General features: G+C 53.3%; 1 protein-coding gene across 5 annotated transcripts in view; it reads left to right on the forward strand.

Annotated features, from left to right (window-relative positions):
* The window catches only part of DNAI7 (dynein axonemal intermediate chain 7), a 40,153-nt gene that overhangs the window by 19,741 nt on the left and 6,589 nt on the right, over nucleotides 1-13,823 (forward strand). For 4 of the 5 annotated variants that reach the window (XM_077267191.1, XM_077267192.1, XM_077267190.1 and 1 more), the window contains 7 exons: nucleotides 5,306-5,410; nucleotides 10,620-10,757; nucleotides 10,997-11,143; nucleotides 11,342-11,445; nucleotides 11,543-11,810; nucleotides 12,005-12,092; nucleotides 12,357-12,517. In XM_077267191.1, the coding sequence (XP_077123306.1) occupies nucleotides 5,306-5,410; nucleotides 10,620-10,757; nucleotides 10,997-11,143; nucleotides 11,342-11,445; nucleotides 11,543-11,810; nucleotides 12,005-12,092; nucleotides 12,357-12,517 (1,011 nt within the window). Of the gene's footprint in view, nucleotides 1-5,305; nucleotides 5,461-10,619; nucleotides 10,758-10,996; nucleotides 11,144-11,341; nucleotides 11,446-11,542; nucleotides 11,811-12,004; nucleotides 12,093-12,356; nucleotides 12,518-13,823 lie in introns of those variants that run through there. The other variant, XM_077267194.1, reaches the window with a different exon arrangement.

Consider the following 13,823-nt stretch of genomic DNA (forward strand, 5'->3'; position numbering starts at 1 on the left):
AGAGGTCGGAGGTTGAGGAGCAGGTCAGTAGATGAGGTCAGGTGGGAGAAGGAGAGAGGCCGGCCTGCTTTATGTGTTAGTAGTAGAGATCGGAGGTTGAGGAGCAGGTCTACAGATGAGGTCATGTGGGAGAAGGAGAGAGGCCGGCCTGCTTTATGTGTTAGTAGTAGAGATCGGAGGTTGAGGAGCAGGTCAGTAGATGAGGTCAGGTGGGGGAAGGAGAGAGGCCGGACTGCTTTATGTGTTAGTAGTAGAGGTCGGAGGTTGAGGAGCAGGTCGGCAGAGGAGGTCAGGTGGGAGAAGGAGAGAGGCCGGCCTGCTTTATGTGTTAGTAGGAGAGATCGGAGGTTGAGGAGCAGGTCTGCAGATGAGGTCAGGTGGGAGAAGGAGAGAGGCCGGCCTGCTTTATGTGTTAGTAGTAGAGATCGGAGGTTGAGGAGCAGGTCTGCAGATGAGGTCAGGTGGGAGAAGGAGAGAGGCCAGCCTGCTTTATGTGTTAGTAGGAGAGATCGGAGGTTGAGGAGCAGGTCAGCAGATGAGGTCAGGTGGGAGAAGGAGAGAGGCCGGCCTGCTTTATGTGTTAGTAGTAGAGGTCGGAGGTTGAGGAGCAGGTCAGCAGATGAGGTCAGGTGGGAGAAGGAGAGAGGCCGGCCTGCTTTATGTGTTAGTAGTAGAGGTCGGAGATTGAGGAGCAGGTCAGCAGATGAGGTCAGGTGGGGGAAGGAGAGTGGCCGGCCTGCTTTATGTGTTAGTAGTAGAGATCGGAGGTTGAGGAGCAGGTCTGCAGATGAGGTCAGGTGGGAGAAGGAGAGAGGCCGGCCTGCTTTATGTGTTAGTAGTAGAGATCGGAGGTTGAGGAGCAGGTCAGCAGATAAGGTCAGGTGGGAGAAGGAGAGAGGCCGGCCTGCTTTATGTGTTAGTAGTAGAGATCGGAGGTTGAGGAGCAGGACTGCAGATGAGGTCAGGTGGGAGAAGGAGAGAGGCCAGCCTGCTTTATGTGTTAGTAGGAGAGATCGGAGGTTGAGGAGCAGGTCAGCAGATGAGGTCAGGTGGGAGAAGGAGAAAGGCCGGCCTGCTTTATGTGTTAGTAGTAGAGGTCGGAGATTGAGGAGCAGGTCTGCAGATGAGGTCAGGTGGGAGAAGGAGAGAGGCCGGCCTGCTTTATGTGTTAGTAGTAGAGATCGGAGGTTGAGGAGCAGGTCAGCAGATGAGGTCAGGTGGGAGAAGGAGAAAGGCCGGCCTGCTTTATGTGTTAGTAGTAGAGGTCGGAGATTGAGGAGCAGGTCAGCAGATAAGGTCAGGTGGGAGAAGGAGAAAGGCCGGCCTGCTTTATGTGTTAGTAGTAGAGATCGGAGGTTGAGGAGCAGGTCTGCAGATGAGGTCAGGTGGGAGAAGGAGAGAGGCCAGCCTGCTTTATGTGTTAGTAGGAGAGATCGGAGGTTGAGGAGCAGGTCAGCAGATGAGGTCAGGTGGGAGAAGGAGAAAGGCCGGCCTGCTTTATGTGTTAGTAGTAGAGGTCGGAGATTGAGGAGCAGGTCTGCAGATGAGGTCAGGTGGGAGAAGGAGAGAGGCCGGCCTGCTTTATGTGTTAGTAGTAGAGATCGGAGGTTGAGGAGCAGGTCTACAGATGAGGTCATGTGGGAGAAGGAGAGAGGCCGGCCTGCTTTATGTGTTAGTAGTAGAGATCGGAGGTTGAGGAGCAGGTCTGCAGATGAGGTCAGGTGGGAGAAGGAGAGAGGCCGGCCTGCTTTATGTGTTAGTAGTAGAGGTCGGAGATTGAGGAGCAGGTCAGCAGATGAGGTCAGGTGGGAGAAGGAGAGAGGCCGGCCTGCTTTATGTGTTAGTAGGAGAGATCGGAGGTTGAGGAGCAGGTCAGCAGATGAGGTCAGGTGGGAGAAGGAGAGAGGCCGGCCTGCTTTATGTGTTAGTAGTAGAGATCGGAGATTGAGGAGCAGGTCAGCAGATGAGGTCAGGCGGGAGAAGGAGAGAGGCCGGCCTGCTTTATGTGTTAGTAGGAGAGATCAGAGGTTGAGGAGCAGGTCTGCAGATGAGGTCAGGTGGGAGGAGAGAGGCCGGCCTGCTTTATGTGTTAGTAGTAGAGGTCGGAGGTTGAGGAGCAGGTCAGCAGATGAGGTCAGGCGGGAGAAGGAGAGAGGCCGGCCTGCTTTATGTGTTAGTAGTAGAGGTCGGAGGTTGAGGAGCAGGTCAGCAGATGAGGTCAGGTGGGAGAAGGAGAGAGGCCGGCCTGCTTTATGTGTTAGTAGGAGAGATCGGAGGTTGAGGAGCAGGTCTGCAGATGAGGTCAGGTGGGAGAAGGAGAGAGGCCGGCCTGCTTTATGTGTTAGTAGTAGAGATCGGAGGTTGAGGAGCAGGTCAGCAGATGAGGTCAGGTGGGAGAAGGAGAGAGGCCGGCCTGCTTTATGTGTTAGTAGGAGAGATCGGAGGTTGAGGAGCAGGTCTGCAGATGAGGTCAGGTGGGAGAAGGAGAGAGGCCGGCCTGCTTTATGTGTTAGTAGTAGAGATCGGAGGTTGAGGAGCAGGTCAGCAGATGAGGTCAGGTGCGAGAAGGAGAGACGCCGGCCTGCTTTATGTGTTAGTAGGAGAGATCGGAGGTTGAGGAGCAGGTCAGCAGATGAGGTCAGGTGGGAGAAGGAGAGAGGCCAGCCTGCTTTATGTGTTAGTAGGAGAGATCGGAGGTTGAGGAGCAGGTCAGCAGATGAGGTCAGGTGGGAGAAGGAGAGAGGCCGGCCTGCTTTATGTGTTAGTAGTAGAGGTCGGAGGTTGAGGAGCAGGTCAGCAGATGAGGTCAGGTGGGAGAAGGAGAGAGGCCGGCCTGCTTTATGTGTTAGTAGTAGAGGTCGGAGATTGAGGAGCAGGTCAGCAGATGAGGTCAGGTGGGGGAAGGAGAGTGGCCGGCCTGCTTTATGTGTTAGTAGTAGAGATCGGAGGTTGAGGAGCAGGTCAGCAGATGAGGTCAGGTGGGAGAAGGAGAGAGGCCGGCCTGCTTTATGTGTTAGTAGTAGAGATCGGAGGTTGAGGAGCAGGTCAGCAGATAAGGTCAGGTGGGAGAAGGAGAGAGGCCGGCCTGCTTTATGTGTTAGTAGGAGAGATCGGAGGTTGAGGAGCAGGTCGGCAGAGGAGGTCAGGTGGGAGAAGGAGAGAGGCCGGCCTGCTTTATGTGTTAGTAGTAGAGATCGGAGGTTGAGGAGCAGGTCTGCAGATGAGGTCAGGTGGGAGAAGGAGAGAGGCCAGCCTGCTTTATGTGTTAGTAGGAGAGATCGGAGGTTGAGGAGCAGGTCAGCAGATGAGGTCAGGTGGGAGAAGGAGAAAGGCCGGCCTGCTTTATGTGTTAGTAGTAGAGGTCGGAGATTGAGGAGCAGGTCTGCAGATGAGGTCAGGTGGGAGAAGGAGAGTGGCCGGCCTGCTTTATGTGTTAGTAGTAGAGATTGGAGGTTGAGGAGCAGGTCTGCAGATGAGGTCAGGTGGGAGAAGGAGAGAGGCCGGCCTGCTTTATGTGTTAGTAGTAGAGGTCGGAGATTGAGGAGCAGGTCTGCAGATGAGGTCAGGTGGGAGAAGAAGAGAGGCCGGCCTGCTTTATGTGTTAGTAGTAGAGATCGGAGGTTGAGGAGCAGGTCAGCAGATGAGGTCAGGTGGGAGAAGGAGAGAGGCCGGCCTGCTTTATGTGTTAGTAGTAGAGATCGGAGGTTGAGGAGCAGGTCTGCAGATGAGGTCAGGTGGGAGAAGGAGAGAGGCCGGCCTGCTTTATGTGTTAGTAGGAGAAATCGGAGGTTGAGGAGCAGGTCTGCAGATGAGGTCAGGTGGGAGAAGGAGAGAGGCCGGCCTGCTTTATATGTTCGTATGAGAGATCGGAGGTTGAGGAGCAGGTCAGCAGATGAGGTCAGGTGGGAGAAGGAGAGAGGCCGGCCTGCTTTATGTGTTCGTATGAGAGATCGGAGGTTGAGGAGCAGGTCAGCAGATGAGGTCAGGTGGGAGAAGGAGAGAGGCCGGCCTGCTTTATGTGTTAGTAGTAGAGATCGGAGGTTGAGGAGCAGGTCTGCAGATGAGGTCAGGTGGGAGAAGGAGAGAGGCCGGCCTGCTTTATGTGTTAGTAGTAGAGGTCGGAGGTTGAGGAGCAGGTCTGCAGATGAGGTCAGGTGGGAGAAAGAGAGAGGCCGGCCTGCTTTATGTGTTAGTAGTAGAGATCGGAGGTTGAGGAGCAGGTCTGCAGATGAGGTCAGGTGGGAGAAGGAGAGAGGCCGGCCTGCTTTATGTGTTAGTAGGAGAAATCGGAGGTTGAGGAGCAGGTCTGCAGATGAGGTCAGGTGGGAGAAGGAGAGAGGCCGGCCTGCTTTATGTGTTAGTAGTAGAGGTCGGAGGTTGAGGAGCAGGTCAGCAGATGAGGTCAGGTGGGAGAAGGAGAGAGGCCGGCCTGCTTTATGTGTTCGTATGAGAGATCGGAGGTTGAGGAGCAGGTCAGCAGATGAGGTCAGGTGGGAGAAGGAGAGAGGCCGGCCTGCTTTATGTGTTCGTATGAGAGATCGGAGGTTGAGGAGCAGGTCAGCAGATGAGGTCAGGTGGGAGAAGGAGAGAGGCCGGCCTGCTTTATGTGTTAGTAGTAGAGATCGGAGGTTGAGGAGCAGGTCAGCAGATGAGGTCAGGTGGGAGAAGGAGAGAGGCCGGCCTGCTTTATGTGTTAGTAGTAGAGGTCGGAGGTTGAGGAGCAGGTCAGCAGATGAGGTCAGGTGGGAGAAGGAGAGAGGCCGGCTTGCTTTATGTGTTAGTAGTAGAGATCGGAGGTTGAGGAGCAGGTCTGCAGATGAGGTCAGGTGGGAGAAGGAGAGAGGCCGGCCTGCTTTATGTGTTAGTAGTAGAGGTCGGAGATTGAGGAGCAGGTCTGCAGATGAGGTCAGGTGGGAGAATGAGAGAGGCCGGCCTGCTTTATGTGTTAGTAGTAGAGATCGGAGGTTGAGGAGCAGGTCTGCAGATGAGGTCAGGTGGGAGAAGGAGAGAGGCCGGCCTGCTTTATGTGTTAGTAGTAGAGGTCGGAGGTTGAGGAGCAGGTCAGCAGATGAGGTCAGGTGGGAGAAGGAGAGAGGCCGGCCTGCTTTATGTGTTAGTAGTAGAGGTCGGAGGTTGAGGAGCAGGTCTGCAGATGAGGTCAGGTGGGAGAAGGAGAGAGGCCGGCCTGCTTTATGTGTTAGTAGAGGTCAGCAGATGAGGTCAGGTGGGGAGATAAGAGGGAGAGAGAGATAATTGTTTGGTCGTTATCATTATCGCTCACATCTCTGCTCCCATCGTATTACAGCAGCGAGAGCACCGTGAGGAGGAGCTGGGAGAACACCGAGCGCTGCTGGAAGAGAAGCTGGAAGCTGCGGCTCGGTGGAAGAAAGATCTGCGGACACGATCCAAGGTGCAAGAAATACCCCAGCATTGCTGCAGTCGGTACAGAGTGCACACACTGTATGTTATATAGATGGTACATGTGTCCTGAGTGCAGCAGCACACACTGTATGTTATATAGACGGTACATGTGCCCTGAGTGCAGCAGCACACACTGTATGTTATATAGATGGTACATGTGTCCTGAGTGCAGCAGCACACACTGTATGTTATCGACGGTACATGTGTCCTGAGTGCAGCAGCACACACCGTATGTTATAGACGGTACATGTGTCCTGAGTGCAGCAGCACACACTGTATGTTATATAGATGGTACATGTGTCCTGAGTGCAGCAGCACACACTGTATGTTGTAGACGGTACATCTGCCCTGAGTGCAGCAGCACACACTGTATGTTATAGACGGTACATGTGCCCTGAGTGCAGCAGCACACACCGTATGTTATAGACGGTACATGTGTCCTGAGTGCAACAGCACACACTGTATGTTGTATAGATGCTCCCTGTGTCCTGAGTGCAGCAGCACACACTGTATGTTATAGACGGTACATGTGTCCTGAGTGCAGCAGCACACACTGTATGTTATAGATGGGACATGTGCACTGGTTCTTCAGCTTGTAGTGTTGTGTATTCACCACCAGGGGGAGACATAACAGCACAAGTCTGTCATCAGCACCATAATAATAATCATCCTTATTTATATACCAAAAAGAGCACATGACCCGAAAAAAGCGCATGACCCGCACCTCCGAAACACAGCTGCCGATCTAATGACGCTAGGCAAAAATTATATAACATTCTGATCAGTCTGTATGAAGCCCACTGCCACGTCCCGGCAAACCTCGTAGTGGGTCCTACCGCCCTAACAGAGCGGAGCCGCGCGATGACCACCGCCAAAGTGGCAATGCACAGGCAGGGCAGACGGGCTGTGTCTTCAGACCGCGCCGCCCCACCAGCACAAAACTACTGCAACGATGGCCGCCACAGCGCAGACACCAAATAAAAGGAGTCCCCATTGCCCCCAAGGAGCGGAGCCGACCACCGCCACAGTGGCAGGGCAGAGGGCCTGGTGCCCCACAGCGCCCATGCTGCAAGACTCCAGACCGCGCCACCCCACCAGTACAAAACCACAGCAAGAATGGCCACCACACAGCACCCACACCAAATGTAAGGAGCAATGGATCTCGCCTCCATCAAGCTCTTCAGTGAGAGCAGAAATGGGCCGGACCCCTCACTGTGCACTCACCTACGCCAAATGGGAGGAGTGCACCCTGCATTCTTCTCTGTCCCCCACTCTCTACACCCTGCATTCTTCTCTGTCCCCCACTCTCTACACCCTCTGCACCCTGCATTCTTCTCTGTCCCCCACTCTCTACACCTTCTGCACCCTGCATTCTTCTCTGTCCCCTGCAGTCTACACTCCCAGCACTAGGCACGCCTGCGCTATATAATCTTCTTATGCTCTCAGCACTCTGGATTCTTACATTATCTGCCCCGTGCCATCTACACTCTCAGCATGCTGCACGCTTACGCTCTCAGCACCCTGCATACTTACGCTCTCAGCACCCTGCATGCTTACGCTCTCTGCACCCTGCATGCTTACGCTCTCAGCACCCTGCATGCTTACGCTCTCAGCACCCTGAATGCTTACGCTCTCAGCACCCTGAACGCTTATGCTCTCCGCACTCTGCACGCTTCCGCCCTCTGCACCCTGCATTCTTCTCTGTCCCCTACCGTCTGCACTCCCAGCACTCGGCACGCTTGCGTTATATAATCTTCTTGCTTAATGTCTCAGCACCCTGTATTCTTACATTATCTGCCCCCTGCCATCTACACTCTAAGCACCCTGCACCCTTACGTCAGCACCCTGCATTCTTACATTATCTGCCCCCTGCCATCTACACTCTAAGCACCCTGCACCCTTACGTCAGCACCCTGCATTCTTACATTATCTGCCCCCTGCCATCTACACTCTAAGCACCCTGCACGCTTACGCTCTCAGCACCTTATCTACGCTCTCAGCACCCTGCACGCTTACACTCTCAGCACCCTGCTATCTACACTCTCAGCACCCTGCACGCTTACACTCTCAGCACCCTGCTATCTACACTCTCAGCACCCTGCACGCTTACGTTGTCAGCTCTCTGCATTCTTATATTCTCTGCCCCTGCTGTCTACACTCTCAGCACTCTACATTCTTACATTCTCTGTCTCCTGCCATCTACACTCCCAGCACTTGCCACTCCTACGCTCTCAGCACTCTGCATTCTTACTTCTCTGCCCCCTACTGTCTATGCTCTCAGCACCCTGCACGCTTCCGCTCCTAGCACTCTGCATTCTTACATTCTGTCCCCTTCCGTCTGCACCCTCAGCACCCTGCACTCTTAAGCTCTCGGCAATCTGCATTCTTACATTCTCTGCCCCCTACGCTCTCAGCACTCTGCACGCTTACGTTCTCAGCACTCTGCATTCTTACATTCTCTGCCCCTTGCTCTCTACGCTCTCAGCACTCTGCATTGCTACATTTTGTCCCCTTCCGTCTGCACTCTCAGCACCCTGCACTCTTAAGCTCTCGGCAATCTGCATTCTTACATTCTCTGCCCCCTGCCATCTACACTGTCAGCACTCTGCAGTCTTAGATTCTCTGCCCTCTGATGTCTACTCTCTCAGCACCCCGCGTGCTTACGTTCTCAGCACTCTGCACGCTTACGAGGTCTGCACTCTGCATTCTTACATTCTCTGCCCCCTGCTCTCTACGCTGTCAGCACTCTGCACTCTTACATTCTCAGCACACTGCACGCTTACGCTGTCAGCACTCTGCATTCTTACATTCTCTGCCCCCTGCTCTCTACGCTCTCAACACTCTGCACGCTTACGTTCTCAGCACACTGCATGCTTACGCTGTCAGCACTCTGCATTCTTACTTGTCTGCCCCCTGCTCTCTATGCTTTCAGCACTCTGCACTCTTACGTTCTCAGCACTCTGCACGCTTACGCTGTCAGCACTCTGTATTCTAACATTCTCTGCCCCCTGCGCTCTACGTTCTCAGCACTTTGCACGCTTACGCTGTCAGCACTCTGCATTCTTACATTCTCTGCCCCCTGCTCTACGCTCTCAGCACTCTGCACGCTTATGCTGTCAGCACGCTTATGCTGTCAGCACTCTGCATTCTTACTTCTCTGCCCCTGCTGTCTACATTCTCAGCACTCTGCACGCTTCCGTTCTCAGCACTCTGCACGCTTATGCTGTCAGCACTCTGCATTCTTACTTCTCTGCCCCCTGCTGTCTACATTCTCAGCACTCTGCACACTTCCATTCTCAGCACTCTGCACACTTCCATTCTCAGCACTGTGCACGCTTACGCTGTCAGCACTCTGCATTCTTACTTGTCTGCCCCCTGCTCTCTATGCTTTCTGCACTCTTATGTTCTCAGCACTCTGCACGCTTACGCTGTCAGCACTCTGTATTCTTACATTCTCTGCCCCCTGCTCTCTACGCTCTCAGCATGCTTCCGTTCTCAGCACTCTGCACGCTTATGCTGTCAGCACTCTGCATTCTTACTTCTCTGCCCCCTGCTGTCTACATTCTCAGCACTCTGCACACTTCCGTTCTCAGCACTCTGCACGCTTACGCTGTCAGCACTCTGCATTCTTACATTCTCTGCCCCCTGCTCTCTACGCTCTCAGCACTCTGCACAATTACGTTCTCAGCACTCTGCACACTTACACTGTCAGTACTTTGCATGCTTACATTCTCTGCCCCTTCTCTCTACGTTCTCAGCACTCTGCACGCTTACGTTCTCAGCACTCTGCACACTTATGCTGTCAGCTGTTATGGACTGGTGATTTAGGAGCGACATGCGACTAGCTCTGAGCAGGTGGTAACTATACAGACCGCAGTTCCTGATCTTAACACAACACTAGCAGTAGCCGTGGGATGTTCCTGTCACTCCCTGGACACCTCGTCACAGCCGGAGATCTAGCTACCCCTAAAGGTAGAAGCAGGAAAGCTATCTTGCCTCAGAGAAAATCCCCAAAGGATAGGACAGCCCCCCACAAATACTGACTGTGAGAGGAGAAGGAAATGACATACGTAGTATGAAACAAGATTTAGCAAAGGAGGCCACTTCTAGCTAGATAGATAGTACAGGAAAGAACACTGTGCGGTCAGTAATAAAAACTAGAAAAGGTCCACCGCAGAGATATGCAAAAATCTCCACACCTGACTAAAGGTGTGGAGGGCAAAATCTGCTGCCCAGAGCTTCCAGCTTAGCTGAATAGATCCATACTGATAAGCTGGACAAATGAGCAAAACATAGAATGTGCTGAACAATAAAGTCCACAACAAGTGGACTGCAAAAGGACAAGCAAGGACTTATCTTTGCAGAACTGGTCAAAGTGTCAGGGAAATCCAAAAGAGCAGTAACTCCAAGCAGGAACAATTGACAACTGGCATTGATTGAGGGATAAGGCCAGGCTAAAATAGCCGAGCCAGAAAGACGATCAGTGGAAGCAGCTGCTGATGCTAAATCCAAGAAGTAGCTATACCACTCAAAACCACAGGAGGGAGCCCAAGAGCAGAATTCACAAAAGTGCTACTTACAACCACCGGAGGGAGCCCAAGAACGGAATTCACAACAGTCAGCACTCTGCATTCTTACATTCTCTGCCCCCTGCTCTCTACGCTCTCAGCACGCTTATGTTCTCAGCACTCTGCACGCTTATGCTGTCAGCACTCTGCATTCTTACTTCTCTGCCCCTTGCTGTCTACACTCTCAGCACACTGCACTCTTATGCTGTCAGAACTCTGCATTCTTACATTCTCTGCCCCCTGCACTCTATGCTCTCAGCACTCTGCACGCTTACGTTCTCAGCACTCTCAATGCTTACGCTGTCAGCACTCTGCATTCTTACATTCTCTGCCCCCTGCACTCTACGCTCTCAGCACTCTGCACGCTTACGTTCTCAGCACTCTGCACGCTTATGCTGTCAGCACTCTGTATTCTTACATTCTCTGCCCCCTGCTCTCTACGCTTTCAGCACTCTGCACGCTTACGTTCTCAGCACTCTGCACGCTTACGCTGTCAGCACTCTACATTCTTCTCTGCCCCGTGCTGTCTACACTCTCAGCACTCGGCACGCTTGCGCTCTATAACCTGCATGCTTGCGCTCGCCTTCATCTCCATTCCCGGCTCTAATGATCTGCCTGTCACGTTCACAGTGGGATCGTTACATGCTGTGCGATGGGAGCCCTGATCCCACCGTCCCCCAGGAGATCAACACCTTCATGAGTCTGTGGAGCGATGAGTCGGAGGAGGATGTGGAGTCCACGCTGAGGAGGAGCTGCCTGGTGCTGAGCGTGAGTCCACAGCCGCGGTGTGAGGAGACAGGCTGGTGTGAATGGCGCCTCCGAGGAGGTGGTCGATCTCAGGACCTTGGTTTGGCCTTCAGATGCCGGGGTCACTCATCGGAGCTCACGGCCACGACTGACCTGATGGTGCTGTTGCTTGTGCATGTGGGGGTCTCGCCCAGAGGGTCGGAGGGGTCTCTGACCCTGGCGGTGTCTGCGCAGTAATCTGACGTCTTGTGACTTTGCAGCTGATTGCGGAGCTGGAGTCCCTCCTCGCTGACACCCCCCGCGATGAGCTGGGAGAAGCCGGAGCCGCCGAGTACACGCACACGACACGGCAGCTGCAGGCGCTTCTCCAGCGCAAATTTGATGACGCCACCGAGCTTCTCCTGAAGGTACCGGTGTACTGACGTGTTACCGTCCATATCTGGCTCCGACTCTAGTCACCCCCAGAGCTGCAGCCGACGCTGCTGGCAGACACAGACTCGCCTACAGGCAGATGTATGCGCTGCAGTGAGCGCAGCTCTGGCTGTGACTGGAGCATCAGCTATATGCAGACTGTGCTGATGTCGGTCCATCTCTCCGCCCCGCAGAGCGCGGCCGCATTGTCAGACATCGATACGGGGAACATGCAGAAAGTTGTCAGAAATGAAACCGTCTCCCTCTGCATCTGGGCGAATCTGAACAAGAACCCCAGGTAAGACCCCCGGAGCGGTGCGGCCCCCGAAGCGGTGTGGCCCCCCGCAGGGACTGGGGTGTCAGGAGCCTTTACCGCCGTGCTCTCCACCACGCAGGTTCCGGGGTCACCACTTCCAGGAGGAGGAGATGGCGTTCGATTTGCCCAAACCTCTGGCGCTGAGTAACATCGCCGTCCGCATCCTCCACACGGACTACGACCACCTGTCCTGCCTGAGCCCGACGTTCCTCCCGCCAGCGAAGGAGCCCGAGGTCCCAGAGGGCGAGGCCAGAGACTGGAGGCCGGCGGAGGAGGAGGACGACGGGAAACCTGCGGCAGAAAGTGACCCAGCGCCGATGGAGGAGGTGACGTCCGAGGAGAGGAAGGTGAGGAGGATGAGACCACAGACAATGCTGGAACTGACCTATGACGGCGCTCATCCTGAGCCTGCTGGTGCATCCGGCACACAGAGCAGGGGAGGTCACAGACCTGATCTTTGGACTGACTGCAGATTCTCCGCCTACACTCACAGCAGCACAGAGGAGCTGACACACCGCCTGCAATGTTTTCTGTCCCGCAGAGCGTCCTGAGCGCAGCGACGGGCAGAGAAGACGGAAACGAGCCAGAGGAGGTGGAGAGGGAGAGTCCGGCGGGAGACCCCAGTGAAGGTGTGTGCACCCCTCCAACCTGCTGACTGTTTCCCCAGCCCCCTGTAGTAGAGCAGGTCTGGATCTGATCGCTCCAGAGCTGCATTCACAGTTCTGCCTTCTGCACAGCATCGGTGATATATGAGGTCAGGTAAACTGCAGAATAGTGAACGCAGCTCTGGAAGGGGCCTATTGGGATGACGTCCTAGGACCAGGAGCTCGCACAGATCCAACATTGATATCCGACCCCCGAGATATTATGAGGAATGTCCGTGTATTCTTCAGGACGCTCCCCGACACCGACACTGAACGAGGCCGAAGAGGAGACGCTGGAGGCCGACGTGCTGGATCTGCGTCAGTTCTCAAGTCTGGGGGGAGTTTATTATTTCGATGTCCTCGTTCTCCCACCGCAGCGCAAGCAAGTGAACGGCTGGAGCATGGTGCAGGTAACAGGAACGTACCCCCCAAAACACCGCCCCACAGTGAGCGCTGCTCTGGACAGTAATAGAGGAGAAAGTCAAGATCAGTAATGTAATGTATGTACCCAGTGATTGCACCAGCAGAATAGTGAGTGCAGCTCTGGAGTATAATACAGGATGTAACTCAGGATCAGTAATGTATGTACACAGTGACTGCACCAGCAGAATAGTGAGTGCAGCTCTGGAGTATAATAAAGTATGTAACTCAGGGTCAGTAATGTAATGTATGTACACAGTGACTGCACCAGCAGAATAGTGAGCGCAGCTCTGGAGTATAATACAGGATGTAACTCAGGATCAGTAATGTAATGTATGTACACAGTGACTGCACCAGCAGAATAGTGAGTGCAGCTCTGGGGTATAATAAAGGATGTAACTCAGGATCAGTAATGTAATGTATGTACACAGTGACTGCACCAGCAGAATAGTGAGTGCAGCTCTGGAGTATAATACAGGATGTAACTCAGGATCAGTAATGTAATGTATGTACACAGTGACTGCACCAGCAGAATAGTGAGTGCAGCTCTGGAGTATAATACAGGATGTAACTCAGGATCAGTAATGTAATGTATGTACACAGTGACTGCACCAGCAGAATAGTGAGTGCAGCTCTGGGGTATAATACAGGATGTAACTCAGGATCAGTAATGTATTGTATGTACACAGTGATTGCACCAGCAGAATAGTGAGTGCAGCTCTGGGGTATAATACAGGATGTAACTCAGGATCAGTAATGTAATGTATGTACACAGTGACTGCACCAGCAGAATAGTGAGCGCAGCTCTGGGGTATAATACAGGATGTAACTCGGGATCAGTAATGTAATGTATGTACACAGTGACTGCACCAGCAGAATAGTGAGTGCAGCTCTGGAGTATAATACAGGAGGTAACTCAGGATCAGTAATGTATGTACACAGTGACTGCACCAGCAGAATAGTGAGTGCAGCTCTGGAGTATAATACAGGAGGTAACTCAGGATCAGTAATGTATGTACACAGTGACTGCACCAGCAGAATAGTGAGTGCAGCTCTGGGGTATAATACAGGATGTAACTCAGGATCAGTAATGTAATGTATGTACACAGTGACTGCACCAGCAGAATAGTGAGTGCAGCTCTGGGGTATAATACAGGATGTAACTCAGGATCAGTAATGTAATGTATGTACACAGTGACTGCACCAGCAGAATAGTGAGTGCAGCTCTGGAGTATAATACAGGAGGTAACTCAGGATCAGTAATGTATGTACACAGTGACTGCACCAGCAGAATAG

The sequence above is a fragment of the Ranitomeya variabilis genome, chromosome 5 (assembly GCF_051348905.1).
Source record: "Ranitomeya variabilis isolate aRanVar5 chromosome 5, aRanVar5.hap1, whole genome shotgun sequence".
Taxonomy (NCBI): domain Eukaryota; kingdom Metazoa; phylum Chordata; class Amphibia; order Anura; family Dendrobatidae; genus Ranitomeya; species Ranitomeya variabilis.